The 15,982-nt window shown below is 40.2% G+C and overlaps 1 protein-coding gene across 2 annotated transcripts in view; it reads right to left on the bottom strand.

The window, feature by feature from the left end:
* Positions 1-15,982, bottom strand: part of LOC144799736 (meckelin-like) — a 347,109-nt gene that overhangs the window by 38,146 nt on the left and 292,981 nt on the right. For both annotated transcript variants that reach the window (XM_078671255.1, XM_078671257.1), the window contains exons 21-23: positions 6,137-6,277; positions 3,240-3,320; positions 193-309 (exon numbers count right to left, since the gene is read on the bottom strand). In XM_078671255.1, coding sequence (XP_078527381.1) covers positions 193-309; positions 3,240-3,320; positions 6,137-6,277 — 339 coding nt within the window. The remainder of the gene's footprint in view (positions 1-192; positions 310-3,239; positions 3,321-6,136; positions 6,278-15,982) is intronic.

The following is a 15,982-nucleotide window of genomic DNA, read 5'->3' as shown; positions in this document are numbered from 1 at the left end:
ATTCATCAACTGTATAAGAGAACAGACATGTGCTACCCGCTGATGCTTACTTCATGGACCACAAAGCTTTGGGGCAACACGCTGGTAGGACAAGCAGTGTGCGACCAATTGGACTAACTTATGACCAGCATCATGTCTCTGCCTCCCTACCCATGATTGTACAGTCTGCAAGCATATACAGCATAGGCTTACCTCTTCTTTTTTCAGGTGGGCAAGCATGGTCTCCATGTTGACATCAGCTTGGCCATGAACTGACCGTCCATGGATATAGTATCCATAGCATTTATTCTTTAGGATGAAGACTGAAATCTGAATAAATAAAAATAGCTGGATCACTGTGCTAAACACACTATTTATGCAGTGGTTTGCAAACAATTTGTAAAAAATTAACCAGCATCTCCCTTACAACCAAATGTGGTGCAACACTTCTCCCCAGTTCCAAACCATTCCAGCGTGGTCTTACCATATGACATGTCAAGACCAGTATAAATCGAAGGAAATTGGCTAACTGCACACATCTACCATCCTCACAGCCCCCCCAAGTTCCATTATTCTCCTGTTTAGTATGGCTTATCATAATAAAAAATTTAGTAGTTTCAAGAGCCTTTCCTAACAGACTTAATTGAGGCAAACAATTCCAAATTAAAAGCATACATTCACAGTCATAACAAACACCCTTCATTATAACTGATCCCTCACAATCAATCCTCATTTACTTTCTGATATAAAGTTGTTAAAAAGCTGATGTTGTACTCCTCCAGAATCCCATGCACAACAAAGCACACAAGGCAATAGCAAGTGGGCTTCAGCGCTGAAATGAGCAAGACCTACCCATGTACAGCTAGGATGAGCCTCATCCATTCTTCAAAACCTATTAGATATCTGTAGTGATGGGCCCTAGATTCCCATACATCATTCCCTTGTTATTTTTCCTCATACTAAAGCATACCACATGTCTGATCTGGCTTTATTGAATGGAGGTTTTATACCTTCTAGTCCTCTTAGCTGTCTCACACTTGACAACGGTGCCTCAGGTGTACTAGACCTTTCAAAGTCCCATTTACGAGACACTGATGCCAATAAGGTCATGTACAACTTAACACCTACTCTTTTTAAATAATTTTTTGTTTCCCACTTCAGTGTAGGTAGCCTGGAAAAAACACTAACAAACTGTCCCCTGCTGTAGTTGGCTGGGATTATGGATTTTGCCTTATGAAATAGTTCAATGTACCAATGTACAAAACGTTTCAGAGAAAATTGCTTGTGGAAATGCCATACAATTTGCAACACAAAATGACTGATTATGTGCCAGGGATGCAGAAGGACTGGGCCTGCAAAGCCCTATTGACCTGCCAACTGTACACCCACTCAATCTATGTAAGTGAGCTTCTGGATCCATGAGGACAAAGAGTGAAAGAATTCTGTTTTGAGACAGCTGGAAGAAGTTGACTGAATCCCTTATGAGTTTGTGGAAGTCCAAATGGATCTTTAAGGTTTTCCATCTTTTACTCTACAGCCTGGGATGTGTTTTGTTGTTGAAGTTGACCCATTGATCTGAGAACCACTACAATTATTGTTTTACAATTGCTTAGATATTGCCTACTAAGTGTCCTACTGCTTCATAGCCTTAAACCAGTGACCTGGATTCAACACTCTAAATCTCGGAGCAGGATTAGGTGTTTAGCATGAACTGTGAGAAATCTGCCATTGCTAGTTGTTACTCTATTTTGTGTAGATCAGTTTGGAGCTATTACTGATCCCCTGAACTGAATCTATTAACCACAATTACCTGTAACGTAACTTTGATTATCCTGGTACACCGACAAGCCAGTAACTTATAGCACTGTCCAGATTTTCTAATCAGTAGCACCGACTTTCAGAGATCTAGGGCTCATTCACATTTGGGAGGTGGAAGGCCAGGTTTTCTGCACAATTTCCACACCTGGCCCGGATCTACCAAGCAATCCCACTTAAACATGTAACTACTACAAAAATGGGGCAATGAACAAACAGTTCATGACATCTTAGATATATTGTTCCCACCAATAATGTATTGGATTGACAACACTGACAGAACGTTTTGGGATAGAAAACTGAACTGCTAAAGCCCTAATTCATTGCAATCAGAAATTATTCTGGTAAACCTAAATATTGACCCTAAAATTTTCTAGGGTGTTTTAAGTGATGGGTCATATTTTAACAGCCATCCATTTTCCAGACATATGTTAAAAACATACTATTTTTGGCCATAACAAATCTCACTGGTCATTAATTGTATAGTGGGCGATTAGTGGGGTATGATATGTGCAGCTTCCAGAGCGAATACCGCCTCCTTAAATAAGCCTTGACCACTCACTGAAGCTACTGTTGAAGGTATTACAGGAGAATCTAGTCATTTACTTGAGGTGACTTTGTATGCATGGCCCTGAGACTATAGCTGTCAATGACATTACTCACTACAGACGCCGGCCAGCACCCAGTGACTTTCCCAGAAACCGTGACATGGGGCTCACAGTCCATTCACAAACAACAATCAATTATATAAAATTGGTTACATTCCAAACACACTACTACTGAATTCTTGTTCAATCCCAAAATGTAGTTGGCACCAGAAATATAGACTTTTATTGTTTAATTTGCTCAAACAGGGCATACTGAACTCAACATAATTGGCATTGTGCACATTAAAGTCAAACACATCAACCATAAAAATAGGAAAAGCTTTCCAACATAAACCAAGCCCCACCCACCGGCCAAATATCAATGAATTAGCTTTATCACAAATGCATATCCTCAAGAATATCAAATCTGTTGAAAAACTCCTAGAGTTTGATGCCATTGTCAAAACCCTTGTGCTCTTTAAGGCTCATGTTAAAATACTCTATTCTCTCCAATACCTATCTCCTACATGCTGCAGCCGCCTCATCACAAGCACCAGGCCCTTCAAACACACCAATATCCTTTTGCTCCACTGACTCTGCCTCATAGTTTGGATTCACTCCAGAATGAATAGTCTCTGCTACAAAGTCTCACTCCAGCAGCCAATGGACCTGCTAGAAAAGCTCCTAATTTCAGGAAGATATTGGATCCCCAGAAGAAAAGAAGTCTTTTGCCAGACAATCCCACTTTCCAATTAAAGTAAGGCTGGTATGACCAATCTCTGGTTATGCTTACCGCACTGATCACCTTTGTACTATGAACACCAGGAAAAGTGACCTTGAGGAGGGTGATCAACTTACGTTGCTTATGGAGCAAAGATCTACAAACTGGTGTATCTTGTCCTCCACAAACCGCTCGTAGATGCCAACATAGAATATGATCTGAAAATATAAAGTTAGACATAATGCACAAAAGGCTTATTGTCCCTATTTGTGCAAATTTCATATGCTCGCACACCGTGTCACACTTTTAAATAAATAGAGGTCTTTGTGGAAATTTGAGGGAGAGGACTACATTCTTTTCATGGTGGTGAAATCTCTTAATTATCTGATATTTCAGCGTACATCTAGAGCACCAACTTGTAGTGACTATGTGAAACCTCTAAGAACGCATGCATTGTTTTGAGTGGGTGCAATGCCCAATTACAAAGTATGTTTAAACAGAGCATTAGTATTTAATGAAGAAGAGGTCTTCTCCCGTCAAACGTATGCCGTGCTAGCCCAGACTGGGATTCCCCAGACACAGATAGGCCTTTTCCAGCACAAGAGTGAGAATGCTGAAAGCTGAACATGGGAGCATCTATCAAAAGTTTAAGGACATGCAAGAGGAGCACCAAGATCCCTTGCCTGCCAATGGAGGGTAGCATTGGGGAATAGCATAAGCCAATTTCCACCAGGTATGTTTTTTTTGGGACGTGGTCTGCAGGGCTCAATACAGTCCTGATGTCTTCCACTGGAGTGCTTAAGACATTGCATTTATAGATAAGGCACTCTAGATTTTTAAATAGATCAATCAGGTCTTCGGTGTATTAAATATAATGGAGATTAGGTAGCAATGGAGCTTATGTGTTTCTACCTCCTCCCCTTAACGACACCAAAAATAAAAAAATGAGTAAGAAATTCAACATAGAGCATGTTGGTAATTAACAGCTGCAGGCACGGCGTAACAGAGGTAACTGGAGAAGAGAGTATGAGACATGAATAGCTGGGGTGTGGAATAAAAAAAAACTGGAAACTGATTGTGGGCAACAAACAGTGGGGGATTTGGAGTAAAAGAAGTAGCTTAGGAAAGGTGTGAGTAATAAGCAGCTAGGAGCATGGAGTAAGAAATATAGGGGATGGAGACTATAGGTGAGCAGAAAGTGAGTGTGGATATAAACAGAAGGGTAATTGTGTAAGAGATGTTACTGGGGACCAGAATGTGGGAAATAAATGGCTTGGGGCATGGAGTGATCAGCATGACTGGGTAACTGAATATGAAAGCTCAGCTGGGGTCATGAGTAAAAGTTAACTAATGAACCATGTGTGGTGAATAAATAGTTGGGGACAAAGATTAAGAGATAACTACGAAAATGTGGGGCATATGTACAAGGAAGTGACAAAGCGCAGTGTTAGCCTTCTTGGCTTAAAGCCTTGCTCCACCACTTCTGAAACACAGGCTGTACCGTATTTACAACAATACTGTGCAGCTTTGTGTTTACTCCTGCGCTGGTGCTAAATTTAGCATCCAAGCACCAATGCAGTCACCCTTGCACCATAGAGCAAGGGTGCCAACGTTGCGGGGAATGATTGTTTATGTGCAGGAAGGTGTCCCATTTCTGCACATAAACAATCTTAAGTGGCGATTTGTAACTTCTATGTGTGCTGCCTTGTGCAGCACACATGGAGGTTGCAACTCGTCTTATTTTTAAAATGATTTTTTATGTGCAGGAAGGGACACCTTCATGCACATAAACAATCATGCATGGCGCTTTGCTGGTTTTAAGTGTGCTGCATGATACAACACATATAAAAACTGCATAAACGAGGAGAAATAATGCATTTCTCCTCATTGCGCCCTGTTAAGAACAGGTTTTCCCTGCTCTTCATTTTGGCACTGCCTCATATTTTCGGCAACCTTGTAAATATGGGGCAGCATCAAAATCAATGGGTGTTGTGGAGGATTCCTACAGCAACACCCATTGTCCACCCCTTTCACGCTAGGTATAGCGTGAAGAGGGTCTACAAGGCAGCGTTCAGCCATTTTAAGTGGCATAACGTTGTCTTGTAAATAAGGTGAAGACCATATCACCCCAACAGCGTAAAAAAAGTGATGTTCTGGTGGGGATAGGGGCTTGTAAATATGCCCCTGAATATGGTAAATATATGGCTTAGTGCATGGTGTGATAGAAAAAAACTAGGTAAATAAACAGCTGAGGTTCTTGAGTAAGAATGATATCTGGGGCTGTAAGTGGACAGCAAATGGGTGTCTGGATTAATAAATACAACTAAGCAAGTGAGATGAAGAGACGGGGTATGGAGGATAGGTAACACAGCCTGAGAAGTGTAAGTAAATGCATACATAGGAGATAGGAAGCAGTCTGGAAGAGGCAGACAAGGATTTGAGTAAAGGCACAGCTATGGAAGTGGGGAAAGAAGTATATTAATACATGGCAAGTTGTAGGAGTGTGAGAAACAGACAAATAGGTGGGTGAGGAAACAGAAGTCCTAATACTTGTAGATAAGAGGAAAACATGCAGCAAAAGAGCTAACAGGTTAAGTGCGGTGCGAAAAGAATTGGTATGTGGAAGAGATCCCCATCGATATAAATTAAAGGGTAAATCAGGACTTAGTGGAAGAGATATAAGGTAGGGTAAATATTTTTGTGGCTTTTAAGCTTTTTGTGGTTTTTAAGTTTAATATTTCAAAATGTGTAAATTAAAACTAGATTGAAAATATGAGCTGAACACACTTTGAACTCAATACAGTGTTTTTCAAAGATCTGCTTTCAACTGTAAAAATTCCAAATACAATTACAAATAATGTAACTAAAATTACTTTCACTGTAAAGTATTACAGCTCTGACCGCTCTGACCACAATATGGATTATGTGGCCTGAGATGCCCATTATCTGTGGCTGTTTGCTGAGACCTTTCCACACAAATCACATTAATAATACTTCTGTGAGGGAGCGCTTTAGGTTTAAGAGCGAAACTCACCTGAACAAGACCCACAGCCAGCCACATAGACACTGATATCCCGAAACGAAGGATTATACTCCAGGAAGCTAGGTAAGTGCCATCTGCAGGATGCAAATCCAAATTAAGGTCATTTGCTGCTATGTTCTTTAATCCAATGACCTGCCGAAGAGAGACATATCAGACTCATGCAAGATATTAAATCTTCATTCTATAGTACTCTGCTATTACAGTGGAAAAACAATACTTCAGAATTCAAACAAATGGGAAAACTAATTTCCCGTCCTAACTCATGCATATATTTATAATACAATGTATTTACTATCTTCATAAAGAGGTTCTAATTTCAGATAACTCCCCAATGGTACTAGAACACTTTCCTTTATCTTGTTTTGCAGTAAATGTAATGTTATAGCATTTTCTCTAGTGCCACAATTAAGACAAACTGATTAAAAACGATTTACTCTCAAATCTTTAAGTGAAGCACAAATCAGTAACAACTGCTTCTGTGACTCAATTGAGCACATAAAGCATTCACATATTCTCCCAAGCCCTCAATTCTATTCCACCTCTTTTTGCTGTCAAATAATCAAAACAGCAATTCCCTTTGTTTATAATAAAACATACTATCAGTGATTCATACAAAATTCATACCACACATACCCTTATCAAGGGGTTGCTAACTGAAACGAACGACGACCGGAAAGCGCCAGGAGACTCTAAAGTCCCGGCACTTGATTTTATCCTAAGAAGAGCCTTGTAGCAAGGAGACCAAATAACTTTATAAGAACTAGATAACGGATGATTAGAATTTTCTCTAACATTACTCAACTCAATACTCCTTGAGAGAGTTTTTAGACCGATGTACATATTCTAGAAAATTCTTGTTGTCCCTTTACCTCGAGGAGCCAGATTCCAAAAGAAGTGAATGACAATACATAACCATTTCTGATTTGAAGTTTTGGGAGATATCATGTCTTTCTTCCTGAAGAAGGTGGTTGGAACATTTTAACCCACCGAAACGTGTGACGCTGCTGCAACAAATGCACTAAATCCAACTAATCTTGACCAAAAAAGGAACTGTGCAAAATAATGGTTTGACCATGGAATTGTTATTGGATAAGTGCCAAGAATGACAACATTTTAATGTCTACTATACTCTCGCATATTCAATTTTAATTGTATGATTTTGTGTATGTGATTTTCCATATTGGAATTTACCCTATAGTGCAATAATTGATGCGATTTTATCTCATGTACCTTTTATGTGATTTTGTAACTGGAATTCATTAAATAAAACGTGTATATTGGCTTTGGTGAACTAGTGACATTTTCTGGTGATATTGGTGTGGGTGGTATGAATGTTGTATAAATCACTGATAGTATGTTTTATTATAAACATAGGGATTTGCTATTTTGATTAACTGTCAAATTTGGGTCCTGTCCCTTTGGTTAAGGAGGACCCCTCTCCTGTTGTTGAGACCAACTGGACGTACTCCACATAAGGAGAAAACTGAGCCCTAAACAAAGTTTTGAACTGCGTTTCAGTTCAAGTACAAACATCAGAATTATCTTTATTACCCTATTTTACCACAGTATCTTTAGGTGATACTATCATACCTCCACCATAATGTTGAGGACAGTTTTAAATGGGCAGTACTTTTCCAGAAGAAGTTGTAGAAGTGATGCATCAATTTATTATCGGCATGGATGCTGAGGCTCACAATGTCCAACTCAATATGAGCACCTCCTTATTTTATGCACTTAGGAATGGAGAGTACTCTTTCATAGCCCATCCTCTTTCATCTTGAGCAAATCCTTCACCTCAAACACATGCAAAGGTGTTCCCAAAATAAGACTGCAGGCTCCACCGTCTGTTGAATTTAAAAAACCTCCTGTGATTCTGGGCAAATCACTTAATCTCCCCGTGCCTAAAAATTAAAGTGTGTGTGTGTCCTCATGTAAAAACGTAACTTGTGCTATGTAAAGCGCTCTGATACCTGATTCAGTTCGGGTCTAGTTCGCGCTATATAAAACTCTGCAAAAAAAAAAAAAAAAAAGAATTTAATGACAATTTTCGTGACATTGCAAAACTAGACATTTGAAAGGATGCACATTTTTTTCCAAATGTCTATGGAATGCCTCACAACTTTTTCAGGTGTCTGCCTTTTTCAAATGTATGCCTCATCTGATTAACAATTTTTAGGTTGAGCATTCGAGACCTCTTGTATATACTTTAGTATATACTTATATGTTTATGTACTTTGTGGGCTCTAGAGATCAGCCCTAGGACTTGTCTGCTTCCTCTTCGGGACTTTTTCTCTGTTCAACTGCCTCTATTTAACTATCTTGATAGAAAACGACCACTAGAGGTCTGTAAAATACCAGAATTGCTTTCTGCTGAGAGACTTTCTCTTTCTAATTCTTCTGGCAACTGCCTCTATTTAACTTTCTTGATAGAAAACAAACAGCAGAGGTCAGTAAAATACCAGAATCACTTTAGCATTCTCTAGATTTCAGTCCATAGAAATTGTCTTCCAGAAGCACCCGTAGACAATAATATTTTTTTCAAATCTTGTATTTTCAGTGATATGACCACCGAAGGCCCTGATTTTATATTAAAAACACAGAGCTTTGGACTATAACATTTTCCCGCTGAAAGGCAACATTTCTCTACATGTGTTCCCATACCTGATGTGTCACGCAGTTTGGTGCTTACTTTCCCTCCATTTTAAAGAACAGTAGATGTTTCAGCACCCAGGCTAATGTGCTGCATAGCTAAATACATATAAGTTATCAAAGTCGGGCCGGATTGCATTGCAAATGCTTGTTTTTACAGGTATGCTTACTGAGTACCAAGAAAATGTTTTTTCATACTTTGCAGTTAGTGTTCTCATGTACAATGCCTTTCTGCATAGTAACACACCGCGAAAGGAGAGCAGGCATCATAGAAACATTCTGGATATGTTTTCCCACTTGGCTAAATGTGGTTAGAAAGCAATTGAGAAAAAAAAACGTATGAAAACTTAATGAGGAGCGAACATCTTTAGCTTAGCAAAGATTTTCTGGGGGAAAATACCTTCTACTCCCTTATATAATTTATTGGTACTGAGACTAAATGACACAGGTACCCATTGGAGACCCATGTACATTTTGACTGATTGATTTGAGACTATATTCTTTGGCTTGGAAATATTCTACTTCTAAACAGATCTATGAGGGTGGGGAGGGAGTTTCTCTCACTATAATGGCCCAAGAATGTACAACTCCAGCTTAACTAGGAACAATAAAGTTCTACAAAGAGTTATATTTGTCATAGGATTCATATGAAAAAACATTGAAGAGGTCATATTGGATGGTGATGACAGCGATTGACTTCACACATGTAGTATTAATAACATGTTGTCAGAAGAATGCTTGTCTTTACATGTGTGATGGACAAGCTCTCTGATAGTAATGAGGTTGCCATTTTGTTGTACGTCATTTGTGACAGGATATTGACTTGTTGTTCACATCATTCTGAATTAACTGAAATAAGTTGGATGGCAGTGATGTAGAATTGCCTAGTATTACTGTTTCTTTCTCCTCCACAGATTCTGCATCACAAGCAAAGTACTAATGTAAATTCCTTGTATTTAACCTCAAAATCCTTGTTGATTAAGTGATTCCCTGTGAGCTTCAACTTTTTGGATTAAGAGCTCATAAAAAACCATTATCCATCAATTATGATATTTAGGCAAGGAGCCGTTGAAAGTTAGCAAAGATATGAATGTTGCAAAATGTAGTACGACATAAAGGATAGAATCAAAGAGAAAATTGTTCAGACAGGGGGGGGGGGCAGCTACATAATTGATTGGAGGTCCTCTTGATGCCAAACTCACAATCATACAGAACGTTTTGGGGAGGATGGATGTTGTGTCAATCAGGAGGCTTCCACAAATTGATATTACAGATCCTGTACCAGGGCTGTGTTTGCATGCATCACAAAAAATGTATTTGGAAGCAAGTAAAAGTCTTGAGTAGCATAATTGTGCCAATTACCAAGACGTACTCTTTGACACCAGATGACAAAACCAGCTTGACACCATGTTGTTAATCCATATGTTCTTCCTGTTTTTGCAGCTGGGTTTTATATCAAGGACCAAATCAGGAGGACCAAGGATGAAGCCACGGTGATGCGCTCTGTATATAAAATGTTGCCATGCATTCATTTGTATGTTGAGAACTGAGAAGTAATTTTAATGTTACAAGTTGTCAATACTTTGCGCCATAGAAGACACCACACATGGACCATGCTTTTTCGAGAGGTATCGGCTATAATGCAATCTGATGAAGTGAGAACGAAGACCATATCTCAACCACTCACTCCAGAACCATTTCATTTTGAGGATAAATGTTATGATTTTGCAATGGTGACTTGCCAAATTGAGTTGTGCACCTACCTGTGAATGATCAACTGGCTTTTCAATCTCCTAGTAACTCACACACTGCTACTTTTTCAGCTGAGTAATTTAATAAGGGAGCCATGGAGCTGTTGAACCACGCCCAACAGCAATGAGTACTCATAGAGATTAAGAGAAAAGTTGGAAAGCACACACACTTACAAAACGGTATTATTAAGTCATAAGAAATGAATTTTGCAGACTGAACAATGGTCTTAGCAGTTTAGCAGCAACTGATACACAGATATCTCCTAGACTACATCTCTCTCATTGGCAATGCACAAACAATACAAAGTCTGCGTGACGGGTTAATGGGCACAATTGTCAGCACAGCAGAATATGTGGAATCAGCAACTTCATCCTCTCGCTTACAGATGTCTGTTTGCCAATTTCAATTATTCCTCAGTAAAGGTGCTGCCCATTAACAATCACTGTATGTGATGCCACTTTAAGAAATATGAAGGAAGTAGTTTTGTTTTACAAAAATTGCAGTTCTTGAACCACCGTTCATATTCTGTTTACTAAGACTGCCCATAGGGTTGACAATTAATTTGATTGTGTGCTGAAGTTTATATTTGTGATTGAACCTTCATTAAAGAAATGTAGCATAGCTGTATGTCACTCCTGTGCTACCTTACTTCATTTCTGAACTAAGGTGTATTGTGCTAAGCCATATCTGTAAGAGTTAGAAGAGACTGCACATATTTCATTTGGTCAACTTGTGACTCATTAGCCATATATGTCTGCAGTTGTGTGGCTACACAATAAATGAATAATCCTCTCAAGGAGTCCTCATCAACACAATCTTCTCTCCTATTTTAAATAATGGTTTACTTGGAAGGTACGTTGTGTAGGGACTGGTCTTTTCAGAGAATGGTAGCAATGAATCTGGTGTGGTTTAATGATATCACGAACACATATTAGCAATTAGCTGGTGTTTCACATCTGCCCCTTCACACTTGTCATCTTCACCAACTGCATCACTAGAATCTTCTTCAAAGAACCGGGAGTGAAAGTTGTGAGCTGGATAGGGACGTTGTGCATTATACAGCACAAATTATTTTTAGCAGTTTTGGTAGCACAAACCTTACCAAAGGGTATTCAAGTGCAAAACTGCAGGGTTTTGTTTGCACTTTTTTCCCCTTTAGCTGGGGAAGCACGGTGCGAGAGGCAGAAAATCTGCCCATATGTGTAAGAGATTATCTTGCCCAGATGTTTTGTGTCTTTTCCCAGCAGAACTTCAGAACTGTAGGCAATAGTTGGAATTTGTTTTGCTCGAACGATGTTTAAAATAGGTGTAATGATCAGGTCCTGAAGTTCGTTCGACAAGGTGCAAAATGCATGGAGGAGAATGGAGGCTATGTTTTTCATATATTGCTTGTGAGGTGAGAAGGAACCTCACTTGTCGATCAGTACTCCTAAGTATTTGTATTCCAATTCACTCTTAATTTGATTGCCATTTAGAAACCAGGCTCTGTTATATTGATTACATTTCCCATAGTCTAGATTTTAGTTTTCATAAGATTCACTTCGAGATTAAGTATATGCATAATTATATAGGGCATTTGAGACCGATTCTTGTTTGCCTCAATAATAGGACATTGTTCACTTAGAAAATACTGCTCACAGCACGGCCCCTAATTCTTCGGGAGGTGAGGGGGATGAGCAGAGGCGGTGTTTAATGGTGTGGATAGGTCTGCCAAAAAGATGTCAATCAAGAGCGTGAAAGAAAGGACACATCCTCGCTTTAGTCCTGTGGTAGTCTGAATCTTTGCAGACCTTTATTCTTGGCCACATGATGATATATAGTAGGAGTAGACTTCTTAACAAGAGCGGTGGGATCCCCAGACTTTATACATTGATATCTAGAACAAATTTATGAGCTAAGTAAAAGCTAGATTTGAAATCTCACTTGATGGTGGATAGAGCCACATTGCAGGATCCTACCCCTCCACTGCCTGCATTTTGTGTGCTACCTGTGGAGGCCTTGTTTATGGAAGCTGGTGTGTAGAATTTTACGGGCCATATAAGTTGATTATCTGTCAGATAATGTTGATAGCTAATGGCAGTAGTCCCTTGCCTAAGCCCAATTTGCCAATTATATCTTCCAAAATCGAATACAGAGTGCCCTTGTGAGGATTACCACAGTCCTTGTCAGTTGATTGCTGGACCTTCAAGGCCTTGGATTAAGTGAACAAGGTAGGGTTTCCCATATAATGGGTGACTTTTATTCCCCACTCCCTGAACATGGCTCTCTCCTGGTAAACTTGACTCGCACGTTCTGCTAAGACATAAGAAACAAGAGTAGGTTCCCTTCTCTGATGACGATGAGGAGGTAGAAACTCAATTAGGACAATATTTGTAGACCTGATGTGGGCTAAGGAGGGAATAACTTTGAGTAGCTTAATTATGTTTCCTCAGTTTAGTAGGTTGTGGTGCCCTTTTTAAATATATTCTGGGTGAAACAATAGTTTTTTGCTAGTACGCACTGATTGCCACAATGTGATTGTTTCCTTGCAGACAGCTCTAAGTTGATGCAGGATGTCTGTCCAATTTCCAAATGCTTTAATAGCAGCCTCCGCAGCAGAGTTAGGAGAATTGCGTGTTCAGTCATGATGGTATAGCTCCCGCCCCTCCCCCCTGGAACTCCAATAGGCATATGCCTCTCTGCTTCTTCCTAGAGGACTTCTCCTTTGTCTCCGAGGTCAGTATCAAACTAGCAGAGCGACTAGTTGTTGCGTTGACTGCAAATTCTTAATTGTCGGTTTGAGATGTAGGAGTGGTCATGTTAGGTGATTTATCCTCATGAAAATTTAAGCGCACTCTATTATCTAATGCTTGCTCTAGTGGTTGTTCCTCACTCGAGTTGCTTTTGCCTGTAAATGTCGTTGGAGGCTTGGCTGAATGGAACTGTCCCAGGGGGCTTCATCGCCCTGTTATGAAATATTGGGAATTAAAAATTCACCAATTGCAGCCTTCAGGGTCTTACTTTTCTTGCAGTTTTTATTCCTGGCTTTCCAGTTTCCCTTTCTTTTACATGTTGTTAATGGAACGTTGTTTATTACAGGGGAAAAGAATGAATCGCATGAGCGCTCCGTCCGAGGAGTTTGGCTATATGGATCGACAATGTGGGCAGTGTTAGCCGTACTGGTGATAGTCCACTCGATATGCTGGGTCAGTATCATATTGATGCTGTGATAACTGCACTACTGCTGAATACATCGAAGTTATTAATGGACCTGATATACCTTGATCAATGGTTACAGTAGGAGCTTGGGCTTCAACACTTGCTCCCATAACAGGAACATAGCTGTTTGTTTTAAGGTAAGGCACCAATTAGACTAGATTTTTTAAATGAGTGAGAACCGACTAAATGACTATCTATTGTAGGAGAGCAGGCACACCTAGTGTTTGTCGATTTCCCCTGCCTGCACCTTCATGATCAGAGTGCTTAAGTTTTCCACTTTGGTGTCTATGCCTGATATACACACTGCCCAGATTAGTAAATCGAACTACAAGTCTAGGTTTTTTTGAGTGGTAGTTTAGAGTAGTGACTGGCAGTTGAAATGTGTCCAAAAGAGAAAACAATTGGTAGAGGAGAATGTGTTAACATGATCTGCCAGTTTGCTACTAGTTTCCAGATTGGGCATACTATAGCGTCCCTTTTGATGCCCAGTGACATTGTGCAGTCATGACAGACAGTGGGCGTGCAATGTTTGAGGGCGGCCAATGGGGCAAGAACTGCAATGCTTTCTTCTGGCACGTTGGTATTATTAGGGGGTTAACATTTCCATAGCTTTGTATTTTTGTGTGCCTAAGAACGTTTCTGCTGAGCTCTCTGGTATGCAATCCATTGAGTGCTCCTTTTGCAGACCATCATGTCCAATGCGTCCACTTGCTTTGGTTCATTGGGGCTGTCCACCGGTGACTCTGCTCGGTTGAAAAAGTCGAAAAGAGTTTGTGGCGGGTGTGTGCAGGGTTTGATTTGACCATGCTCCAAGCCTGGAGCTGGAATAGGTCAGTGTTTTATTAGCTTTGACTTTATCAACTTATACCACACAATTTGGTTGCTGCTTCCTTGTGGTGGGGGGTCACCAGGCCTCTTTGTTTGCCTAACCTCATCCTCAACCTCAGGTAGAGAAGTGATACTGCATGTTTGTTTGGGTTGTTAGACATCCACCAGATTACAGTCTTTTGGGCCAGATCTCTTAAACTCCCTCACTCCATCTAATGCTCACCAGTCTCCCAAGTTCCCTGGTTTCAAAGTTCAAACTCAGAAAGCAGATTTACAGTGGTTTTTACAGGTTTTTTTAGAGTGACAGCCTGGGTAGATGTACCAGACTGAAGTACCTGCGAAAGTTATTTGGGAAGAGCATTGCTTTGCACAAGACACATCGACTCCCAGGGAGGCCGTTTCCATGCTCAGTAGGCTCAAAACACCACCACTGAGACTAATCCACAGTGACTCACGCCCCACCTCCAGCAGCACTCAGTGTTCCCTTCCTGCCTCCCACTCTGAGTTGGGCACAGGCCATAATCGCCGAAGGGAAGGGGCATAATGAGGCGGGCGAGAAGACGGGGAGCTTGCGGCAGCTGCTGCATAGTGGTTACTGGTAGATGATGGCACAACAGGTCAGCCTGTCAATGCCTCCCGGTGCAGCCTCTGGGGAGCTGATAGACTATGGCAAAATCTAGCCCATCCCAGTTCACAAAGCCCTGGGCCACACAAACCCAAAGGCTGCAATGGCGACCATAGAATCCACCCTTTGCTACATTAAGCTCCACATTAGACTTGGGAAATGACATGTAGTATTACATTTCCCATAGCAAAGCTTCAATAACTGACAATCATTGAGAAATAACAGTGAGATGCTCCTTTCACCAATGGATCTGCCGAGAAGACAAAATATTCATGCGCAGATGTGTAGCTGTGCGGATGTTGCATCATAACTCCAAGTTCTGGTGAATGAGCTGTAACATCTCAAGAACGGTATGTTCAGACTGTGCATTGCCAATCCCTTCTCTGCAGTCACGTTGAAAAGCTTTACTTGTGACCAGTAAATCCTTTTTGTCTTTGCTTTATCTAAACCTGCCTTTCCAGCTGCAAGTCCTCTTGAGTAGTCTCCTTCCTCTCCAAAAGGACAGAGCTACTGCAATTGCTGCCTTGTGGTGTAGGCATGAATGCATAATGGTGCCTTTTATTATCATATAGCATGTAGAGGAAATTCAATTTGAAATAATAGTGAAATTAAAAAGCTGTTGATATCGTTAATGTAACAATATTTATGACTGAATATAGGAGTGAACGTTCAAAATTGTAGAGAAAGCACAAATCTGAAAATAATGCACTGAATTAAAATGAGACAGCCAAAGCTAAATCGATCACAAAATTATAAATGGCTATTGAGTTAGAAATGGACAAAAA

Source organism: Lissotriton helveticus, chromosome 12, assembly GCF_964261635.1.
Source record: "Lissotriton helveticus chromosome 12, aLisHel1.1, whole genome shotgun sequence".
Taxonomy (NCBI): Eukaryota; Metazoa; Chordata; class Amphibia; order Caudata; family Salamandridae; genus Lissotriton; species Lissotriton helveticus.
This window is presented reverse-complemented; position numbering and strand designations above follow the sequence as displayed.